Source organism: Canis lupus, chromosome 27 (genome assembly GCF_003254725.2).
Source record: "Canis lupus dingo isolate Sandy chromosome 27, ASM325472v2, whole genome shotgun sequence".
NCBI lineage: Eukaryota > Metazoa > Chordata > Mammalia > Carnivora > Canidae > Canis > Canis lupus.
Genome location: NC_064269.1, coordinates 5,743,776 through 5,765,426, shown reverse-complemented (window position 1 = coordinate 5,765,426; position 21,651 = coordinate 5,743,776). Strand labels below are relative to the sequence as shown.

The following is a 21,651-nucleotide window of genomic DNA, read 5'->3' as shown; positions in this document are numbered from 1 at the left end:
CCAGAGGAAGCCCATTAAGCACAGAGGAAAGAGGTTCACAGCACTCTGGCAGGAGGCTGCCTCCTATGCCCAGCTCTGCCACTGCTGACCCAACCCAGGGCCCAGAACATCTTCAGAGAGCTGGGAATTTTACAAAGAATTTGATTTTATTGATATTTAAATATATTAAATATTTCACTGAAATACATGATACACTACCCTCCCCCCGCCACAGTGGTTACATTATAAAACCAAAGTCCATGGGCCTCCCATCCACTGACTCCCCCATCACCTGGTGAGAAAAAGGGGGCAATGGGAGCCCAGGAGAAGGGCATGGCTGGCACTGTGGTATGGGGAGTCAGGGTGTGGACAGGACCCACTTGGCAAGAAGCAAAGACAAGTCACCCAAGACTGAGGTCTTTCCCCTCTGGTCTCCTTATATCCTCACTCCCACCCAAGGGCTCCAAGCAGTCCTTTCCTATCCAGGGGTATGGCTGGGGAAAGGAAGCTGATTTTCTGTCTGGACCAATTAGTCTTTTCCCCTCCTCCTGCCATGGCTAATGAAGTGCCTGATAGCCCATTTGGTTGATGCATGAAGATCCCCCAAGGGAGGCAATATGAGCCAGAACCAGGCCTCCGCAAGAGGTCCCAGCAACTCTGGGACCCTCTCTCCTCGGTCTTTCTAATCACCTCCAAGACAAAATGATCTTCAAGCAAAATTCAGGCTAATGCCTCTGACTCTATAAATAGATACAGAGAAACCAAGGCACCAATTAATTCAGGCCTGAAGCAAGGAGGTTGCAGAGAAAGCGGTGAAAGGAAGGCAGAGATAGGAAGGGTATCTAGAGTCCAACCTCCCAACCCTTCTTCTAGTCCTTGCAGGCTTCATGGGGATTGAGGAGCCAGGAACATGCTAAACTGAGACTGAAGGCTGGAGAACGCCAAGTTTCAGGTTCCCTGCCCCATCCCCTAAGTACCAGTATCTGGGTCTTCAGAGAGATCCCATGCTACCCCAGTCCCAAAGTATACCACCAGCTGGGGAACCCAGGAAGTTCCTGAGCCTCTGGCCACCAAACCCCAGACGGTTCAAGTGCCTGGAGCACTGAGGCTCAAGCAGGCACCTGGGTCCCCGCCCCAGGCAGGGACACAGTCATGCTACGCACACAGCCCCCAAATGGCACTTAGGGATTTGGCACAAAAAGGACTCTTCTCCCCAGGGACCCCCTCCTCTTACTACCATACCCCATGCCACTCCTGTGCAACCAAGGCATCTTTCTCCATCCCTTGAAATCCGAAACTCTGCCTTATTCCCAGAAGACAGAGGCCCACAGGAGAGAGGCAGCCCCAGGTAGGGAGCTGAGGAGGAGCACAAGGACACACACAAACCTGGGAAACAGATACACACACCAAAGCCAACATGCACACACATGACACAGACACACAGGCCCTCCCCAGTGCCAAAGACTTGGGAGGACAGGTTTGGACCAGGGTCATCCTCCTCCATGCCCTGACCCTTTTCTATTTGGCAACAGAGGGGGTAGAGATGCTCTGTGCCCCTTTGCCGGCAGACAGCAAGAGAGCATGGGGGCAGAGTGACCTGATCCCGACCCCAGTGGGGCCCTCAGATCAAGAGTCTGGTACCACCCCACTCCCTGGCCGGCCTGCTCACTTTGGCACCTGCAGGTGTACTTCCAGCTCCTGATCTTCTGACATCCCCACATACGTGCTTGCTCTCTGGCTGGCCATTTTCACAGTACCAATGAGGCCAGATGCCCCTTTCCCTGGAGTTGCGCAGGAACTGGGGCTAAATCTAAGCTGTCAAAAGTCCCTTTGTTCCCCTTTGGGGACAGATCATGGGACTAAGATTTGGCAAATGGAAATACTCCCCTGAAATACGGACAGAGCTGGGTCCCCAGAGTGTCTCCCTCCTCTGCCCTGTGCCTAGAAGGGAGACCAGACTGGGGTGGGGTACCCAAGGCCAGTGCTGGGGATGCAGGCATAGCAGAGGCAAGCACGGAATAGGTACTCCTCATGCCTGCCCCAGTCTTTGTACAAAATATTCCCAGGAAAAAGAGGGAAAGGAAGGGCCCAGCCCCGAGTCTGTTGCCCAGACAGACAGGGGAAAGGGTAGGCATGGCAAGCTGCCATTTTAAACCCTCAGGCAGGAGGGCTCCTGCTGCCTCTGCTGCAGCTGCCTCCCCTGCTCCCAAAAGCAGGAAGAAAGAGGGAACAGCCAGCCCTACCCCAATTAGAAAAGTAAAAGTCACTTGCATAATCCTCTTGGTATCCCTTGTTCACCAGCCTGAGGGCAGACGAGCATGGTCCAAGCACAGCCTGCTGAGGTATTCCCTTTTGTGGTCAGCAGGGTCTGGAGGCTTGGTGCCCCCGGCCACAGCTCCATCCAGCGAGCACAGAGTCCACTTAAATGCCCACCTTGGTCCTGACAGCTGAACTTGTAGCTGGGCTCTGCTAACTGGGGGGGCCCCCATTGAGGAAGTAGGTGGTCATCTCCCCCTTGCCCTTCACCTTGACCACCCCTCGACACTCCAGCTGGTAGCCTTTGGCAGCTAGAACCTGGTACAAGTCCGTGGTCACCTGGGGGATGGGAGGGGAACCCACTTAGCCTGGGATCCTTCCTGCTGCATTTGCAGGGGTCCAGGGGTTCTCTAATCATGCTAGCCACCCCCCGCCGGCCCTCCGCCCCCCCAACCACAGAACACTGCCACCCTACCCCTGTCCTAGCTGACTGCAGAGAGGGACCCGCAGAAGCCCTCTGGACCCATCCTCCTCACCTGGATTCGGTCAGGAACCCCCGTGCTGTCCATACGGCTAGAGACATTCACCGTGTTCCCCCAGATGTCATACTGTGGCTTCCGAGCCCCAATGACGCCTGCCACAACTGGGCCCATGTTCAGCCCTGCAATGGGGACAGCAGCAAAAAACTGAGACCAGTGGACATGCCAGGGTCAGCCCAGGGAGTCATCCCCCCTCCTGGAACCTTTAGAAGGACCCAGAGGAGAAAGTGGCAAAGTGACAAGTGTCTTGGTTGTAAAGAATGGAAGATCTAGGCCTGTGGAGCTCCCCGGAGTTAAGGCAGCTGTTGCCCTAACACTGGCTAACCCCCTGAATGCTCACTCTGTGCAACCCCTCTCATAAGCATTTAGCGTTCCATCATTTCATCCCCTCAGCGGCCCTAAAAGGGATCATCCCCATTTTGCAGATAACCTCAGGGAACTGAGAGGAGTTGGGTGATGTGCTAAATAAGCCAGTGAGTGGAACACCCAGAATTCAAACCAGAGTGACTCCAGAACCCCTAACGTTAGCCACCCCTCCCGCTCACCAGCTCCCAGCTCATCAGACTGGCCTCAGAGGACAATGGGTCCTGGAGCTTCAATAACCCTGGTTTTGAATCCCAGTCCAGCCACCTCCTGGCTGTTTGACCTCGGCCAAGTTCTTTAATCTGAGAGTCAGTCTCTCTCTGTAGAAGGGGATGATAATGTGAAGACTAAAATGTCCAGGACAGCGCCCGGCACACAGCAGGCCCTCGGTCAATGACCTCTGTTCTTAATACAAGACGAGGTAGGAGGCGGGAGAAAGGACATCCCAAAGGATTCCTGATGGGGAACCCCTAACCTGCCTCCTTGCCTCACCCAGAAACAGCCTAGGCAAAGCTGCCAGGCGACCAGGCCATCTCACCAATCTTCATCTGGAAGTTGTTGAAGGAGTGCTCGTTGATGTGTTTCATCTGCTCCATGAGCCGCATGGCATAGTCGGCCAGGGCAGTGATGTGGGAGCGGCCGGCCTGATCGTAGGTGCTGGCGTTCAGCCCCGACGCAGCCATGTACGTGCTACCGATCGTCTTGATTTTCTCCAGCTGCCGGAACCGCTCCTCGCTGATGATCTGGACGGCACAGGGAGACCTGGCTGTCAAGGCGGAGAGGCCGAACGCGCCCTGCCCAGTGCTCACTCGGGCCAGGCCTCGGCCTCTTCCCCCTTCCCTGTTGCAACAGCTCCCCTCCTTTTAGTGAGCGAGCCCCGCCTTCCAGCCGGTGTTCTCAAGGCGGGACTGAGGAGCCAGGAAAAAAGGCCGCCTTCACCAGGCAGGCATCAGAGCCCCAGGCCAGAACTTTGGCACACAGCTTCAGGTCAACTTCAAATGCTCCCTCACAGAATCCAAAACCACACAAGGGATATTAGCCATCAATTATTCTAACCATCACTTTTTGGGAAACCGAGTGCCAGAGTGAAGGAGTGACTTGGCTCCAAGACCGTAAATGGCCCATTCCTGAGCTGGATATTCTGGACACTTCCTCGTGTTTGCTTCCATTTTCTCTATTCAGGAGCCCATCTTGCTTACTTGGGCTCATGGGGTTCTGTCCACAGATTACTGCCGCCTTTTTCAGTAACATCCACCTGGTACCCTCCTGTCCTCTCCACAGATCCTCATGTCCTTTGCTCCCCAGCAGTGATGACCCTGCCCCACTGGGGCGGACCTCCCTGCTGCCTCGGACACCACAGTGGGTCCTTGGTCTTGTCCCCACTGTACCTACCCTGACTACTATCCCAGTATCTCTGGGTCCCATCAACCCTTCCTTCCCCCTCCCAATCCAGCCAGCCCCCCAATCCTGGCCTTCCCACCCAAAGTTCTTCCCACTGCCCTCGTCCCCCCCAGGTGCTCTGCCAGCAGCAGCCAAACAGACAAGTACCTCATCAAAGTCGGCGATGATTTCGTTGAGCAGCCGCAGGCACTCGACACCCTCATTGTTTGCCTCCAGCTCCACATAGAACTCAGAAAAGTTGGCAATGGAGGCAAACATGACGGCCACACACTCACACGACTGGTAGTAGAGCTCATCGTTCCGGCGCTCCCGGGCCAGGAAGTGGGCAGCCACGTCCTTAGGCAGAATGTTATGCAGCAGCCTTCGGTTGTAGGCCTGGAGCTCCTCCATCTCCTCCTTCTCCCCCGTTGCCTGTGGACACCACACCCATCACCCACTGCCCAACATTCACAAGAAGTGGGAGCCAGTGCCTGGAGACGGTCATCAGAGGGAACCACGGGGAAGAAGAAAGGCATGGACAGCGGAGACTCAAAGGGATGAGAGAGGCAGGGACAAGATGAAGCAGGGGTTAGGGGACGGGCACGGAGCAGGTTGGAGCCAGAGTGGGCTTGAGCGGCCCGAGCCTTGGCCAGCCAACGAGATGCATTTCTGGTTTGTCCCAGGTTCTGTCCCCACTCAGTCACCTGCAGTTTCCAGAGGAAGTCCAGACGTGCAGTTGATTCCACCTGCTGGGCGTGCAGATACAGCGCCAGGGCAAACACCAGCAGAATCACAGGGGTCATGTATTTCAGTGCCACCCTCCCCGCAGCTGGGCTGAGGGTAAGCAGAGGCAAGCTCAGTGCCTGAAAGAGGCATGTGGCAGCCCTACCCTTCCCTGCCCCGGAGCCCTCACTCACCAGTCCAGCCCATCAAAGGTGTCATTGGAAGAAGCCCTGGCAGGAAGATACAAGAGACAAAGTCATCGGTTCTTCTTAAGTTGCTGAGTTGGGACAGGGAAGGGGAGACAGAAACTGCATTTACCAAGCACATAGCACAAAATCAGGCACAGGGCCAGGGCTTGTGCTTACAGTAACTCAGTAAGAGCAGAGGTTGAGAGAAGGTTTCACTCTTAGCTCTTCTACCTACCTGTCCTGAGACTCGGAACAAGTTGCTTAAGTCTAGGCCTGTTTCCTCATCAGTAAAAGAGGGACGAGATCTAAATAACACATGCAAACGGTCTAGCACGGCCCCTGGCGTGCAGTAAGGCTTCGACAAACGTTAGTGACCATAGTCTTTACAATCACCTAGGATACAGGTGCCACTGCCATTTTACAGATGAGGAAACTGAGGCTCAGAGAAGTTAACTCACCTGTCCAAGGTCACACAGCTAACGAGCAGCAGAGCAGGATTCAAACCCAAGTGGACTCCAGAGGCTTTTCCTACCACACCAACCTATAGCCCCGTATCACAAGGGATGGGGTTTGCAGAGGGAAAGCCAGTGTGGTGTCCCAGGCCAAGCCCCTAAGTAGGAGTCAGAAGTTTTGGTTCCTAGCCAGGGCTCTGCTGCCAAGCAGCTGTGTGACCTACAGGTGGTTAAGAGAATGGGTATGAAAGAACCATGTGAACAAGAAAGGGAATTTTTTAAATGTCTGGCCTGAAGACACAGGGACTTCCCAGGACTGGGGTTTCCTTGGGGTGATTGTGGAGTCCTATGCTGGGAGCTCCTCCCACTGCCTCCTTTCCCCCCACAGGTGAGGGGTGAGTGATGGCATTACAAGGGCACAAGAGGCCTGAGCACCAGAGAGGCTCACAGTGACCAGCAGGGTCAGGAAGCGTTTTGGGGGTTAAAAGGGCTAAGGATAAACTCACAAGCCATGGACACCAAGCAGCAGGTCATAGTTGTCAAAGATGGTGGCTGGGGGGCCCAGCAGAAGCAGCACCAAATAAATGAGCCCCAGGACAAAGATCATGGCCAACTTCCCGATGCTACTGATGTGCAGGAAAACAGAGCTGGCCAAGAGACTCAGCAGCATGTTCCCAACGAAGTACTGGGGGGTGATGGCAGAGGTGGTGTTAGACGAAGGCAGGAGCCATGGCACCCCCTACCCCATGAAGGAGGAGCCCTGCACACCCCTCCTCAACCTCAAACCCAAAGGTCCTTCAGCCTCCACACGCCGCCCCACACCACACTAGAGCCCCCGGCTGCTCCTCCGGCAGGGACTCTGGTGCCCATCACCAGGCCTGACACAGAGGGGTCAACAGCTAGGACTGATCGGGACAGCCCCCCATCCCGCCTGAGCACGGCTTGGACACCTCAGGGAAGCTGCAAGTGGGTGCGGTGCCCTCACACAGCGGAGCATCCAGGCCCAGAGAGTAATTGAGCTGCTGCAGGTGGCAGGCAGTGATGTCAGCGGGTGTTACATTCAGCATCCGGGCTGCACAGGTCCGGATGGGGGTGTGGTTACAGGTGAACTGCAAAAGTTGGGGGAGACATATCAGGGTCAGCACACAAGAGAGTGGTTGCAACAGCCATGCCCCGTGCCTCATACCCTGGGGGTCAAAGTGCTCACTGAAGGATGACAGGAGGTAGGGGGAGCAAGGAGAAAAGAGTTAACCTAACCCCCTCCTTTGAGATAACACGCTCTCGCTCTCGGAGGGCAGGAAATGGGTCTTATTCCTCTACCTACCCCCAGGGCCCAGAGCAGTGCTTGGCACAGACAAAGGGTAGAAGAATCCCCACTGGGCCTTTACCATGTTGGCGATGGCAGAGGTGAACACTAGCAAGACTGAAAAAATGCCAACCACAGTGCTGTGTGCCCGAGAGCGGACGATGCTGCGGGAAAGACGTCGCAGGGCCTTGGGGAAGAGCTGCAGACAGGCGAGAGACCAAGAATTAGAGACCGCGTCAGCCAAGGGTAAGGCCAACCAGGGATGGGGCCCCGGGCAGGAGGCCTGGCCTTCTCCTCCCTCTCCCCGTGTGACCTCTCACCACGGTGGCGCGGCCTGCCCTCCCCAACCAGCCCACGAGGAACCCCCGACGTACAGAGCCACAGGAGTACACGGCACAGGTCAGCACGGTGATCAGCAACAGCACAAAGATACTGGCGTAGATCCCAAGCATCACGGTTGAGCTGGGGCACAAAAGGGCCAGGGAAGATGTTACTCTGGAATGTCTGAGCATCCTCATCCCACTCCCCAGATGGGCAGGGCCCAGGCTCCACAGACCGTGAGCTTGCACGGGTGTCTGGGAAGGTTCTGGGAAGTGGTGGGGAAGAGGAGCAGAGGGAGGAGGGGCAGGGCTCTCACTGTGGGAAGACGAGGAGCTGGATAAAGCAGATGAAGCAGAAGACCAACAGCGCACAGGCCACGTAGGCTCCGAAGCGGGGGTCCACCTTCCTTGAGTACTGAGGGAGAGGAGGCTGAGCTGGGTGCTGGGCTCTGGCCTGGGGGAGGCAGGGCCCTACCAGGGCCTCAGAGAGGAGCAGCAGTGGCCCCGCGGATAGGGATCCCCACTGCGCCCTGTAGTCGCCCCCTCGCCATTCCCGAAATAACCTCTGCTGCTGCCTCAGTTGTGCTCAGCCTTCCCAGCCCCTCCTCATCCAGCCCTCATCCCGCCCTCATCCCTCTGCCCTCAAATCCCCCAAACCTTCTTTTCAAGATCCTCTCTCTGGAAGGTGAGCAGGAAGCGGCGCACATGGTCCTTCCGTAGCTGATCGATGCTGCGGGCATCGATGGCACGGCCCAGGAACTCATCGACCTCATCCTCGGGGTTCAGGGCATCTTGGGCACCCCGGCTGAGGGCAGGGGACATGGCTTCACTGGGGGCATGAGCATTGCCGCAGGAGAGGCAATGAGAAGGGGAGGGCACGGGCGGCACCCAAAAGACAGAGTGAGCTGGCTGTGTGACACCTGCTCCCACATGACACACCTAAGGTCCAGGAAAGAGGGGGTCTCGGCTCCCCGCAGCCCTGTCCCAGGGTGCAAGTGCCTCCTCCCTCCTCTTCCTCCCTCCTCAATAACCTGACTTACTTGTCTTTGCTGGAATCATCAATGCCCTGGAGAAAGGGACAAAGTGTGCAAGTGAGGGGAAGGACGGACCGCCTTCACCCCCATGACCCCCTCCCCGTCCCCAGCACTGCTGACCTGGCGAGGCTTGGGACCCTGGGGGTGAAGTCAACCCTCCCGCCTCACCCTACCACAAGGCAGAAGAGGGAAGGGCGCACAGAGTGTCAGGACAATGAGGCCTCGGGTCCCCGTGCTGCGGGCCCCTCACCATCTGGCGGAAAGCCTTGGAGTCCTTGGTCCGGGAGAAGGCGCGGTCGGGCACCCAGCGTGGCATCAGGCCTTCCATGGAGTTGGCCCGCGTCCGCTGCAGCTTGGCCAGCATGGCCTTCTCCTCTTTCTGTGGAGGCAGCAGGGGTACGGGATCAGGAAAGGGGCCCAGAGAAGATGTCTCTGCTGCCCACGTCCGCCCTTCCATCGCCCTGCACCGCCCACCGCCCACCCCCCACCCCGCCGGCCTGACCCGTTTCTGGCTGGCTCCCAGGATGAGGAAGGTCTCGATGTGCTGCTCCTTGAGGTACGCGTTCCGCTCGCCACCGCGGCCCGGCTCCACCTCGTAGTCCCCGTTCAGGTACTGCAGCGTGGCCCGGGTGATGTGGATGCGGCTGTGAGCCGACAGGAGGGTGAGACCTGGCCTCGCCCACCTCGCTCCCACCCCTCACCTGCTGCACCCCACACTCACCCGGCCCGGCCGCCCGCCTCCATATGGTTGGCCAGAGTCACGTCATTGGACCACACGTCGAACTGCCATTTCCGCAGGCCAAGGACACCACAGTGCACACGCCCGCTGTGGATGCCCACGCGCATGTTCACGTTCACACCTGTCACCTCACGCACCAGCCTGGGAAGAGGCGGCTCTGGCTCGGCTCCCGGCACTACCTTCCCCACTCCCAGCCCCGAGCTCGGGCCCTTCACTCCCCCTCGGAGCCAAGTAGACAGGGACAGAGCCAGACGCAGGCCACAGCAGCACAGCCCTGGCTGGACACGGGCAAAAGGCTGCATGGATCCCAAGGACAAACGTTTGTGAAGCGAGTTCACCAGTGGTGGCCCTGCGGCATCCGGTGGAACGGAGCTACGAAGGGAGGGGTCACTGCTCTCCCCGCAGGCCTGCGCAGCTAGCATCCTCGCCAGGCCAGCCCCATTCCCTCACCTGGGGCTCCCCCCCGCACCCCCCCCCCCCGGCCTGTTGGCTGGGGTCTAAGGTGCAGAGGCTCCAAGACAGAGGATTAGCCAAAACGAGACAATTCCTGAGGACAAAGCCAAGGGCAGAGGCCGGCCGGGGCACCCTCAGTTCCAGGGACCTAGGAGGGGCACCGCTTACGAGATGGCCTCGATCATGTCCACCCCCATCTCCACACAGCAGTGGGCATGGTCTGCCCGGGCCTCCGGCAGCCCCGACACACAGTAGTAACAGTCCCCTAAGATCTTGATCCTCAGGCAGTGATTTTCCTAAAGGGGAGATTTGGGGAGAGTCGCTCTCACTCTCCTGCCCGCCCAGCACCCTCACCGAGTCGCCATCTGTCCCCACCGTGCCAGGCCGCCCCAGTTTAAAGCTATGCTCACACCACGTGTGGCCCAGCCCCCTCACCGCAGCCAGCTTGTCAAACCGGGCGAAGAGCTCGTTCAGGGTCATGACCAGCTCCTGCGCGGTGCACTGGGACGCCAGGCTGGTGAAGCCTTCAATGTCTGCAAACAGGATGCTGTGGACAACGGCAGAAGATGGAAGGACCCCATGGCCCTCAGGGACTCCCAGGGCCCCCATCCCTCCGGGTACCCTCCCACCCCCGCCCTACCTGACATTGTCATGCTTCTGGATGTAGATCTTGTGGAACATCATGTCTTCTTTCTTTGTGTTGATATCTTCTTTCATCTCCATGGCAACATGCTGGGGCAACACGGACAGCAGCAGCCGTTCCTAGACCAGTGGTTGCAACAGGGCACCACTATCTTCTCAGCCTCACGCTGAGGCTCCTGATCCCTCCTGATGCCTCCACCACCCCAGAGCCCTCCCAGGCCCCTCTGGAGACCTGAGCTTCCCTTTCGGACCTCCCCCCCCCCAGCCATGCACCCCCTCACTTGCGCTCCCATCTATCCTCTCCCACCCTCAGACAGGACAGGAACCCCAGTGTCACAGGGCCTGTGTGCTGCCGGGGAACACTCAGGGGGACCACCCACACTTACTCCATGGAATGCTACAAGGCGGTGGAACCAGTTTGCTGGTTATTGGGGGCGGGGGGGGGGGGGGGGGGCTTGGACAGGGAGGGCAGCCACACCTGCTGCCGGTTCTCATGCTGCAGGTGCAGCCGGGCCTGAATGTAACCGCGGGTCTCCTGAAAGGCCTGGCGCTGAGAGACCTCAGCTGGGTAGTGTGTGCAGATGCCAATGACGTTGGTGCAGAGGAACAGCAGCATGTTGGCACCGAGCTGCAAGAGGGTGGCAGAGGCAGACTGGTGACGCCCCCCCCCCGCCCCCACAACACACAGGTGCAACTTGCTAGGCTCTCTGTGGGGAGAAAGCCAGGATCTTGTGCCCTGTCTGTCCCCACCCCTGTAATACAGCTCCCTCTCCTCCCACAGGACTCCGGCCCCCTGCCTGGATCGCTCCACAGCTAGAAATGGGACCTTTTCACGACTCCTGGGAGCAGAGGCACCAACCAGGGCAAGGCGGGTCATGGGGCCTGAGCCCAGGACACTATGATTTCCTGCCCCACAATCAGCCCAAATAAAGACAAATGCTGCTCCTTCTGCATGTGGTTCTCCTCACAGGACAACACCCAGGAGACTTGAGCTCTATATCGTCCTGTGAATGCCTAGGACAAATCATCTCGTTTCTCTGGGCCTCTGTAGGCTCACCTAGAACCTGGAGAGGGACAAGATTTCTAAGGTCCCTCCCTGCTCTGACATAATGTGATATGATAATTATCATTATTATTATTATTGGAGCTAATCTGTTGGCTGCCTGTTTAATATGCGTGGCTTCCATAGCTGCTTCCTATACGGTAACTAGCGGATCTCTTATTCTCTATGAAACAGGTAACAGTATCTCCTTTTAAAGGTGAGCACTCAAACACAGAGAAGCTAAGTCACTTGCCCAAGATCACACAGCTAATAGTGGCTGGTGTGGGACTTGAATCCAGGACAGTCTCCAAAGCCTGTGTCCAAACCCTACTGCGTGGTACATTCCAGATTTCCAAGATTCCTACTCACTCCACTTATACAAGCTCTTGAGGCCCAGCCTCAGAGCCCAGGCTTGGGAGTCATCAATTCTACTAACATGGGACCTTCTCTTCCACCACGCCCAGGTGCCGCCAGTACTTGGCACAGCCAGGCCCCATGCCCGAGGACCCCGATCTCAGGGTGGTCAGCCCTCCTCAGCATCAATAGCACTCACGGGACGGCAAGTCTAAGGAGAACTGGCCTCAGTGTTTCCAGAAGTTCAGGGGTTAACCTGGCACTTGTGGATCCACCCCAGAGTTGGCTGGGGCGGGGCTCCGGTTTGGGGAGAAGGGAGGGAAAGAGCACCAACTGGAAGCCAGGAGTTCTGGGCTTTGCCCAGAACCAGAACTAGTCCTGCAAACCTGGGCAGGTCACTTAATCTCTGGGACCTCAGTTTCATTTTTCTTAGGTAAAGCAGAGGGGTACGCTCAGCAAACCCCCAAGTCATTTCCAGCTCTGACCCTCAAGGACTGGCCGCCTAGCTTTCCTTCCCAGTCCAGTTCACAAGGCCCCCCTCCCAGCAGCAGGGGTGAAGAGGGGGGCACACTATCTCCCTGAGGGGTTTCTAAGAATAGCCCCCAGTGGGGGAGAAGGAGGAGGGGTTAACCAGGCAACTTCCCTTCCTGGCCCCAGGAGCCTAAGAGGAAAAAGTGAGTCATGGTGGAGGGAAGGGGAAGGGGGACGAGAGACTGAAATAGATCAGGATCAGTACCGGACCCCTAGGACCCCTATCCGACTGTGAGAAAAAATGGATGCCGGGGCGCTCCAGGAGACTCCAGGCGGGGCCGGGGTCACTGGGTGAATGAGTGGGTCAGGGAGGAGTGAAGGCTCCTTCCCACGAGTGTGAGCAGGCCTAGGTCTGGTCAGGGACTGTCCAAGGAGCCTGGAAAGGAGGCCACAGCCCCAGGCCACCCCGGCATGCATAGGCCAACTGGACACGGGGAATCAATCCTCCTCAGTTCGGAGAAGGGGTCCAGGTATGAGCAACCCTGGCTCCACAGACAGGCGCAGGGGCAGGGGTGACTTCCTCTCCTCACCCTAAGAATGTGCCCGCTGAGACCTACAGAGGATAAGGCTGCAGCTGGGTGCCCCTGGGGAGGCAGGAGGCTGCAAAGTCCCAGTCTCCATGGGGCTGTGCCTCCCCAGTCAGGCCCTGGGCCCGGTTCTGGGCACCATGCCAGCTGAGAGCAAAGAAGAGACAGCCACCTACCCCTGGCCAGCCGGAGAGGAGGTAGAGAGGAAGGGAGGCACCACCTCCAAGCTCCTCCCTTCCCAGGAGGGCAGTCCAGCTCCAAAGCCCAGGGCAGCAGCCACCCCAGGGAGAAGTGGGGGGCTAGCAGAGGCAGAAAGACCCTGGCCCTTTAAGAGGTCTGACTGCCCTGTGGGTGCTGCTCCACAAACAAATGGGCTATAAAGTTTCTTTTAAAAAGGTACATTCTGTTCTGGAGCACAAGCTGGGCGGAGAAGGGCATCATGCCAGAGCACCCAGCTTCTCACCCTGGGAGCCCCGGGCAACTTCCTCTTTGCGGGCAGGGTAGGGTGGGCTACACCGACCACGGGCCCTCAGCAAAGCAGAGGCTGAGTCCCTCAAAACTGGAGCAAGACAGAGGGCAGCACCCCCGAAATCCGAGTGCCGACAGAGGGATCATGAGGTATGTTGGTTAGGGGCTGTGCCCTGAAGGATCAGCCAGGCAAGATGGCCCGGTCTCTGCTCCCCGGTCAGGGGAGTGACCTGAGACGGTGGCAGCCACATGGAGCCGAAGGGGACTTCCGGGAAGGCCCTTCCCTGAGTCCCATCCCCTCCGGCACTCCCACACCTCCCTGCCCCCAGGTGAGAACCCTGCCCTGTTGGCTTCTACTCCCCTCTGGGAGGGTGGGGCCCTAACAGCAACCTCTCATATGAGGTAGATACTATTTTTATCCCAGTTTTACAGACCGGGAAATCAAGGCTGGGCGAAGGGAGGTCAGTCAGTTGTCTAGGATCTAACAGAGAAGAACACAGCCCATCGGACAAGCAGCCAAGCCTTCATTTCTCACTCAGCATGGTGCTGTCGCACCCCACCCCACAAGCCACACAGAACCCGGACACACTGGCTGGCGTGGGCCCAGAACCCCCCGCAGGGCTGCCGGACCCCTGGTGCTCAGTGGGAAGACAGGGGGAAGAGATCCGACCCTGAGGCCCCTCTTTTCCACATCCAACTCCACTCAAACCGCTCCCAGCCCCAGGGAAAACTGATCCCACTCATCCCCCTCCCGGTCCTCTCAGAGATGGCCTTGGTCCAGGAGAGAAGCAAGTCCTCCCTTGCGAAGTCCATCCAAACCCTGCTTGATCCCTCCAGGTCACCACCTGGAGCTGCTTTCCAGGGAAGGCAACTCGAGGCCAGAGCTGTCCTCCCCGCCCTCCCCCGCCCCGGGGTGAACCGTCATGTTCCCACCTCCAGGGCTACCTCACATCTACCAGCCTTGCTGTTCAAGGGCATCGGGCCAAAGCCCATGCAAACAGAGCACAGGCTTGGGTCCTGGGGTGCTGCCTCTCCCGGCCAGTGCCCTCTGCTCCAGATCCAGGATGGAGCGGACCCTGAAACTTGGCCTCTCACTATTTCCCGCCCCCTCCCCAGGACACAGCCAGACATCCCTGCGCGCAGTATCCACCCACCCAACCATTACTAAACCCCTTCTCATTCCCCGCCTGGCGCCCCAAAGCCTACCTCCCTGACATCCCACCTGCTTCCAGAGGAAGGCGTCACCGCGGTTGAGTTGCCAGGCCAAGATCAAATGCAGGGTGGACAGGCCCAGGCCACTGAAGACAGCTGCCCGCATGCGGATGGGTAGGAGCGTGTAGGTGATGTAGACAAAAAACACAGGGCACCAGAGGCCCACAGAGGGGCTGCGGGGGTTGGCTGCCAGGGCACCCCCAACCTGAACGGCTGCCAGGATGCCCAGCACCACGTAGCTCACCACCCACATGGAGTCCTGGCGAAAGCTGTGCCGGTTACACACCACCATGAGCGCCACGAAGAGGGTGGCGGCACAGGCCAGCAGGGCCACGTAGGCAGGCTGAGGGCGGGCAGGTGCAGCATGGAAGGCTAGCAGCACCGCTGTCAGCAGCACCAGCACCGCCATCAGCAGCGTCAGGCTGCTCTGGTTCATCTGAAAGAAGTACCGCTGGTACAGGCGCTCCAGCTTGGCCGAGCGGAACTGCTTCGACTGGAACACCTGGGCCAGACGGCGCCAGCAGGATCGCCTACTCCCGGGGGTCACGTCAGGGGCCACCTCAGCTGCCCCAACCGCTGACATGGCCTCAGTGTCCTCGAAGCCCAGGGCCACCGCCCGCAGCCCCAGCTCCGTGCCCTTGCCCGGGCCGCCTCTCCGGATGAAGGCCTCATCCTGCCAGGGGCACCGAGGGGGAGCCGCAGGGGTGGGACTGGGGGGCTGCGCATCCCGGAGGCAGCTCATATAGCGGGGCGTGCAGAAGCCACTGGTCCGAGTCCCGCGGCGTGGACGCTTCTGCCCATTGCGTTCACCCCAGGCTGTCTTCCGTTCATCCACTTTGGGGACCAGGAGGCCACTAAACCACGACATGCTGCTGAGAGAAAGGGAGGAGTTGGTTTTAACACCATGACAGCCGACCGCCGCCGGGAGCTATCATCGTAGACAGCACCTCCCGGCCAAGCGAAGCCCTTCAGACGCCTCACCCCCCTAAAATTCTGGAGCAAGGCAATGGTATCCCCCTTCCATAGGCAACAGGCGAGGGATTGGAGGCAGAGGGAGGGAGGTAACTGCCCTGCCCTAGCTCAAGTAGCCCCAGAGGTGTAGGAACCAGGATTTGACCCCTGATCCGCCTGACTCCAAAGCAGCACACTTACACGTTCACCTCTTCCCTAAACAGCACTGATTTGTTGGTGGTGACAAACTCAAGTGCCTATGTCAATGAGCAAAGGCACCCATGGCTTAGGGGATCTGGGAGGAACGAAAGAGTGCACCCCCTGAGCACAGCAGGGGCACGTACCACCCCACACCAGTAGGTAGCTGCCACTGGCATCCCAGTGGAGCCTGATCGGATTTTTCAACAGCTGCTGAAAAAAATGTACATTTTAATGTGACAGCTCCTGATTTTTAAATGTTGGCAAGTAATTCACATTTTTCAATACTGCAAGCCAAATAAATCACATCTATGGAATGAATTCAGCCTGTGAGCTGCCAATCGGTGACCTCTATACAAAAGGCAATCTCCTTCCATGTCGGTCCCCATCACACTCACACCACGCACACTTCGCCGAGTCAGGCTCAACTTCTCCCCCGGGTCACAGCTTAGATGGAACTTCCTCGGGGAAGGTGTCCCAGCTCCCCCACGCAGACTGCAAACTGCGTTTGGTCTCCTTTACCTTCTGTACGTTTCCTCTATTGTACTTACCACAATTATAGCTAAATTGCCCTGGGCAGCCCGGGTGGCTCAGCGGTTTAGCGCTGCCTTCAGCTCCGGGCGTGATCCTGGAGGCCCAGGATCAAATCCCAGTCGGGCTCCCTGCATGGGGCCTGCTTCTCCCTCTACCTGTGTCTCTGCCCCTCTCTCTGTTTCTCATGATTAAATAAATAACAATCTTTAAAATAAAAAAAACAATTAAAAAAAATAAATTGCTCCTTGTTTCACCACCCCGCTGACTGTAAACTTTGGGGAGGGATTGTAACTATTTTGCTCAGCCCTTTATCCCTCAGCACCAAGTACTGAGCCCAGCACATGGTAAGGACTCAAGAAATATGTTGAAAAGACAAAAAGAGAGCTCAGGATGGGGTGCCTGGGTGGCTCAGTCAGTTAAGTGTCTGACGCTTGGTTCCGGCTCAGGTCATGATCTCGGGGTTGGGAGATCGAGTCCCCGTGTTAGCTCCACCCTCAGCACAGTGTCTGCTTGGGATTTTCTCCCTTTCCCTCTCTCCCCTTCCTCCTCCCCACCCCAAGCACACGCTCTCTCTCTCTTTCTCTAAAATAAATAAATAAAATCTTTTTTAAAAATTTTAAAAGAAAATTAGCTCAAGGGCATTGGCACTGAGCAGCTAATGTGAAATAACAACAAATAGTGATAATCCCGTGACTGTCCCTCTCTCTCACTGCACCCGGTCCTATGAGCCTCCTTGCTGTTCCCCAACACACCGTGCACTGGCCGGCCTGGGACTGCGGTGCCCGCTGTGTCCTCTGCCTTCGACAAGAGCTCGTCCTGGTCACAGCTCAAATGTCCCCTTATCAGTGAGTCTCTCCCTGACCGTTCTATTAAAATAGCAACCCCCTTTCCTGGAGCTCCCTATCTCTCTTCCCAGCTTTATGCTTTATTTTTCTCCATTGCTCTTTATCAGCAACAGCCATTCTATATATTTGCCTTATTTGCTCATTGTGTCTCCTCCCCAGAATGTCAGCTCCATGAAGGCAGGGATTTGGGCCCATTCTGCTCACCGCCCTACCTGCCACACCTAATAGAGACTACATAAATGCTCCTAGAATGGCTGGGTATGACATGCCTTCTCTGTGCTGTACCTTTCCCGGGTCCTTCCGCATGCCCAATCCCACCTGATCTTCACCAGAACCCTGTGGAGCTGCTCCTGTGGCCACCTGGAGCACAGATTTGACAGGAAGACCAGGTCCACCCACGGCACTTTTATCTGGCTGGTTACAGAGATCCTGCCTGGGCCGCCAGGTCAGCTCCAGATCTCGGGTCTCCGGGAGGGTAGTGCCTTGAAGCAGGGTGGGGAGGACTCCAGGACAACACCCTCCGGGTGCCTCCTAGCCAAGCTGGGCTCAAGAGAAAGTGAGGATGACAGCACAGTTATCCTTGGATGCCTGTGCCATATACTCCTCCCTGCCCACAGGGCACCCCGGGGCTCCTTGTTCTTAGGCAAAGCTAGCAGCCTTGACATTTGTACTCACTGGGGGACACGGTGGGGGCGGGGGGGTGCCTAGCACTTGCCCCAGGTGGCCTCAGGATCAGGCGCTCTAGACAGACAAGCAGCACTTCAGACACCCAGAGGCCCACAAACAGAAGGCAGACCAGGGACCACTCTGCAGGCAGGACCCCCATCCCTACTTCACCCTCGGCCAACTCCTCTCAGCATCCCTTCTCCCTAGTCCCACTGAGCAGCTTGCCCTTCAACCTCTACCACCACCAACAGCACCCTCTGGAGGGACAGATGGGAAATCCAAGAATTTGGGGAAAAGTTACCAAAGGAAGCCTGGCTCCCCAAGATACTTCATTAGAAGCAGGAGCTTTGGAGCAAGACCAGGCCTCAGACCTGAGAGTAACCGTGCGCTAGCTGCACAGCCTTGAACAAGTTACTACCTCCCTGCACCCGTTTTTTCATCTGTAAAATGGGAATAGTAACAGTCGTGAGGAGAGAATCCAAGACTATCTGCCACGGAGTCCACACCTGATAAGCAGTTCTTCTCCCCCCGCCCCCCAACGCCACTCTAAGCCCCAAACTCTGCCACTGTCAAAGAAATGAAAAGACAGAAAAGCCATTAGCAAGAACACACACCTCCCCAGCCCATCAGACATCTGGTTCCATCAGACCTTGTGCCCTTGGCTGTGAGTCCCCAGAGCTGCTGGAGACAGAGCCCAGAGCAGGCAGGTTTCCCACCACCCCTACCGTGACATTGTGCTTCATTCAGCCTCCTCCCGCTTGCTTGTCCCCTGCCCTATATTTACGGCCCTCCCCCCTCCCCGAAATGGCCAGATCTCTGTTCCCAAAGGACCTGTTTCTGGCTGTGTTCCCGGCCTCCTGGAAGCACATCCTAGCATCTGGCTCATACCCACAGAGGAAGGGGCAGACACCGTCCAGGAGAACGCATGACCATCCCCAGAACACCCTGAGCACCCCCCCACCTCCGCCAAGGGGATGGCTTCGGAGCTGTGTAGTTGTCCAACTAACTGCACCCATCCTACCTGCGGCTTCACTCCAGGCACTGCCCACCCTGGAGAACTCACCAGGCTCCCAGCGCTCCTGGCACCCCAGACTAGGCTGATACGACAAGGAACAGGGGAGGGCACTGTTCAAAGCCACAGGACTTCCCTATATGGTCCCCCAACCCTCACTGTCCAGAAACAGCGCATCACTCTGAACCACAGACCACCTCCCTTTTCCCCAGAGACAGGCTCCTGAGCCTGTGCCTCTGACCTTCTCCTCCCCGGGGTCCTGGTCCCTTGCTCTCTCTCACAGATCGGCTGCTCCAGGCACCACTGGCTCCCACAGCCGGAGCCATACTCATTCAGCCTGGCAGCTGGAGGCCCAGTGCCTCCCAGACCTCAAGTCCCACCCAGTCCGGATTCTCCAGCCTGAGACCCAGAGTCCGAAGCAGGCCAAGGCCCAGCCCCAAGGATAGCTCTGCCCACTGCTTCTCGCTGTCCAAACTCTCTCCCTGGCCACCCCGATCTGCCCCTGCCCCTGCCCTCCTTGGCAGAAGGAGGCTCCAGGGGATTTAAGACGACTTCAGAAAGTTCATGGTAGAAGGCGCTGCCCAGGCAGGGCCCTTCAGTGCCAGCACCGCCCACCATGCTGGGAAGTGGGCCTCAATTCCAGGCCTTTCCAGATGTAGAGGAGCCTCCCCCAGGGCCTGTATCTGAAAGTCCAGGATTGCCTTCTCCCAGCTTCCCCAGTCTCTGGTCTCCCCGAAGACTGCAGGCGGCTCCCACTTCCACGCCCAGCCACACAAGCCCCACCAGGTTTTTCCACCTCACAGGGGGGTTCTGGTAAAGGGAGGGTACGGGGAGCCGGTCCCCACCGCAGGCTTCCACGTCTAGGTTTGCAGCCAGGCCTCGTTTGCAATACAGCCGGCTCCCCCCGTGGCGCCCTGCCGCGGGCCCCACAGCACCGCTTGCACCGCCGGGTCGGGGCGCGGGGAGTGGAGGGCACCCCTGCAGGCGGAGGGCATCCCCCCTCGATCACAGCCACCCTCCGCCCCAGAAACCGCAGCCAGCCCCTCCCCTAGGAGCAGCCCGTCCCCGGGCCCGCCGGCCGGGCGCTCGCTTCGGCTGGAGGAACGGGGCGAGGATGGGAGCCCGGAGCCCCCCGCTGCCCCCGGCGCCCTCCCTCCAGCCCCCCCGACGCGCGCTTCCGCGCCCCCAGCCGCCCCCCGGGAGCCGCGCGGGGGCCCCACGCCCCACGCCCCCCGACCCCGCGCGCCCGGCGCCGCTCACCTGCCGGCCCCGCTCCGCGCCGCCCCGGACCCCGCCCCGCCGCCCCCGCGGGCTCCGGCCGGCCGGCCGGCCGCCCCGCGCCCCCCGCCGCCCGCGCCCCGGCGAGCCTCGCCGCCCGCAGCCCGCCCGGCCCGCGCCCCCTCCCTGCCGGCCAGCGCAGCCGCCCTCTACCCCGGATCCAGAAGTCCCCTCCCCGCCGGCTCCCGGACTCCCCGCCTTAAAGGCACAAGCGCCCATTGTCTGGCGCCCCCTCCCCCTCCCCTCCCCCTCCGCCCGCCGCGCCCCGCGCGGGGCCCACTGCCCCCGGAGCCGCGCAGGGGTGCGGGAGCCCGGGCGCCCCCTCCGCGCGCCCCCTCCCCCGTCCTGGGCAAACAAGCGGCTTCTGTTCTGGGAGCCGGACCCCGGGGACCGCCCGTCCCGCGCGCCCCTTCCCTCCACCCCCTGCCGCCTCCCGCCGCCCTGCGCCCGCCCCCGGCCGGGGGTCCCCGCGCGCCCGCGCCCGCGCCCGCACTCGGGGCCCGCGCCTCGCCCCCGCCCGGAGCAGCGGGGGGCGGCTTCCCTCCGGCCGGGGTCCCCCGGGGCGAGCCGGCGCCCCGCGCCCCCCTCCTCCCCCCCTCCCGCCTCCCCCCTGCCCCCCCGCCCCCCCCCCCCCGCCGTTCCCGCCCCGCCGCCGCGGCCCCGCGCCCTCCCGCGGGAACTCAGTTTAATAATTAATTAAGGTTTCATTCCACCGGGCGCCAGGTGTGTGCGGCCTGCTTCCCCGCTCGCCGCGGGTTTCCTCCTCCCCAGCCCCCGGGGCACCGGCCCGACGCGAACCTGCTGCGCCCCGAGCCCCGCGGGGGCCTGAAGCGAGGGGCGCCCTCGGCCCGCGCCCCGGCCCCGCTGCCTCCCGCGGCCGCTCCCCGCACCTGCCGCGCGCAGAGCCCCTCCCCCGGGGCACCTTTCACCCAAAGGGCTGCGCTTCCCCGTTGAGGGTGGGGGTGAAGGGGTGCCTCGCTAGCTGCCCCTTCTGAAATGGTTTGGGACTTTACTTCCCACGTTTTCTCGCACAAAGCAGCGCTCGGAGTTACCTGGGTGATGGGAAAATCACGTGGAAGCTGCTTTAACCCTTTAAGGGTTTGGAACATGCTGTAGGCGGACCGGGGAGAGGGTTGGTTCCCAGAGCGCGGGGAGTCGGACCTGGGGCGAGGGCGCCGCTCCAGAGCCCGGCCTCCCCAGGCCCCGCCGCCTTCCCGCGGCCACACCTGTGGCTCCTCCTTCTCCGGCTGCCTCTTCCGCACGCCGGGGCCCACCTGGCGCCTCCTGCCTTCCAGCCCCTCGCGGAGAGGGGAGGAATTAGGAAAGTCGGTTTCCATCACTTATCAGCCATATCCGATTGCAAACTATATACTTTAGTAAATCATTACTCTCTTGGAGCCTCATTTATAAAATGGCAATTTTTTTTAAGTTTGTTTTTTTTTTTTTTTTTTTTTTTTTTTAAGGGGCACCTGGGTGGCTCAGTTCGTTAAGCGTCTGCCTTTGGCCCAGGTCCTGATCAGGGACTTGAGCCCGGTGTTTGGGTCCCTGTTCCGCGGGGAGTCTGCTTTCTCTCCCTCCGGCCCTCCCCACCCACCTTCCATCTTGTGCTGGTGCTCACTTGCCCACTCTCTCACTCTCAAATAAATAAAATCTTAAAAA

The 21,651-nt window shown here is 59.2% G+C and overlaps 1 protein-coding gene across 13 annotated transcripts; it reads right to left on the bottom strand.

The window, feature by feature from the left end:
* Nucleotides 1-127: 127 nt before the first annotated feature.
* Nucleotides 128-21,203, bottom strand: ADCY6 (adenylate cyclase 6). 13 transcript variants are annotated; one of them, XM_049102871.1, is made up of 23 exons: nucleotides 16,944-18,259; nucleotides 16,209-16,395; nucleotides 14,519-15,380; nucleotides 10,853-11,002; nucleotides 10,373-10,494; nucleotides 10,168-10,279; nucleotides 9,901-10,028; nucleotides 9,262-9,420; nucleotides 9,043-9,184; nucleotides 8,791-8,919; nucleotides 8,547-8,572; nucleotides 8,164-8,335; nucleotides 7,824-7,921; nucleotides 7,561-7,648; nucleotides 7,269-7,385; nucleotides 6,831-6,989; nucleotides 6,387-6,565; nucleotides 5,435-5,470; nucleotides 5,222-5,351; nucleotides 4,686-4,949; nucleotides 3,676-3,880; nucleotides 2,772-2,896; nucleotides 128-2,574 (listed from the first exon to the last, which is right to left on the bottom strand). In XM_049102871.1, exons 3-23 carry the CDS (start codon nucleotides 15,374-15,376, stop codon nucleotides 2,449-2,451), a joined length of 3,525 nt encoding a protein of 1,174 aa, XP_048958828.1. In that variant the 5' UTR covers nucleotides 15,377-15,380; nucleotides 16,209-16,395; nucleotides 16,944-18,259; the 3' UTR covers nucleotides 128-2,448. The 13 variants fall into 13 exon arrangements, with proteins under 13 accessions (XP_048958828.1, XP_025333248.1, XP_025333245.1 ...); XM_025477463.3 differs by lacking the exons at nucleotides 16,209-16,395; nucleotides 16,944-18,259 and adding an exon at nucleotides 21,045-21,203 and having other exon boundaries at nucleotides 14,519-15,377; XM_025477460.3 differs by lacking the exons at nucleotides 16,209-16,395; nucleotides 16,944-18,259 and adding an exon at nucleotides 21,045-21,202.
* Between the last annotated feature and the right edge of the window lie 448 nt (nucleotides 21,204-21,651).

Bases quoted from the DNA above. Each gene is read 5' to 3' on its own strand.
- ADCY6 (XM_049102870.1), bottom strand. From the start codon at position 18,336: ATGTCTGATGGGCTGGGGAG. The intron at 10,495-10,852 runs GTGTGGCTGCCC...CCACTGGTCTAG, and splicing joins AGCATGAGAACCGGCAGCAG to GAACGGCTGCTGCTGTCCGT. The intron at 5,471-6,386 runs GTGAGTTTATCC...TCTTCCTGCCAG, and splicing joins CTGCTTGGTGTCCATGGCTT to GGCTTCTTCCAATGACACCT.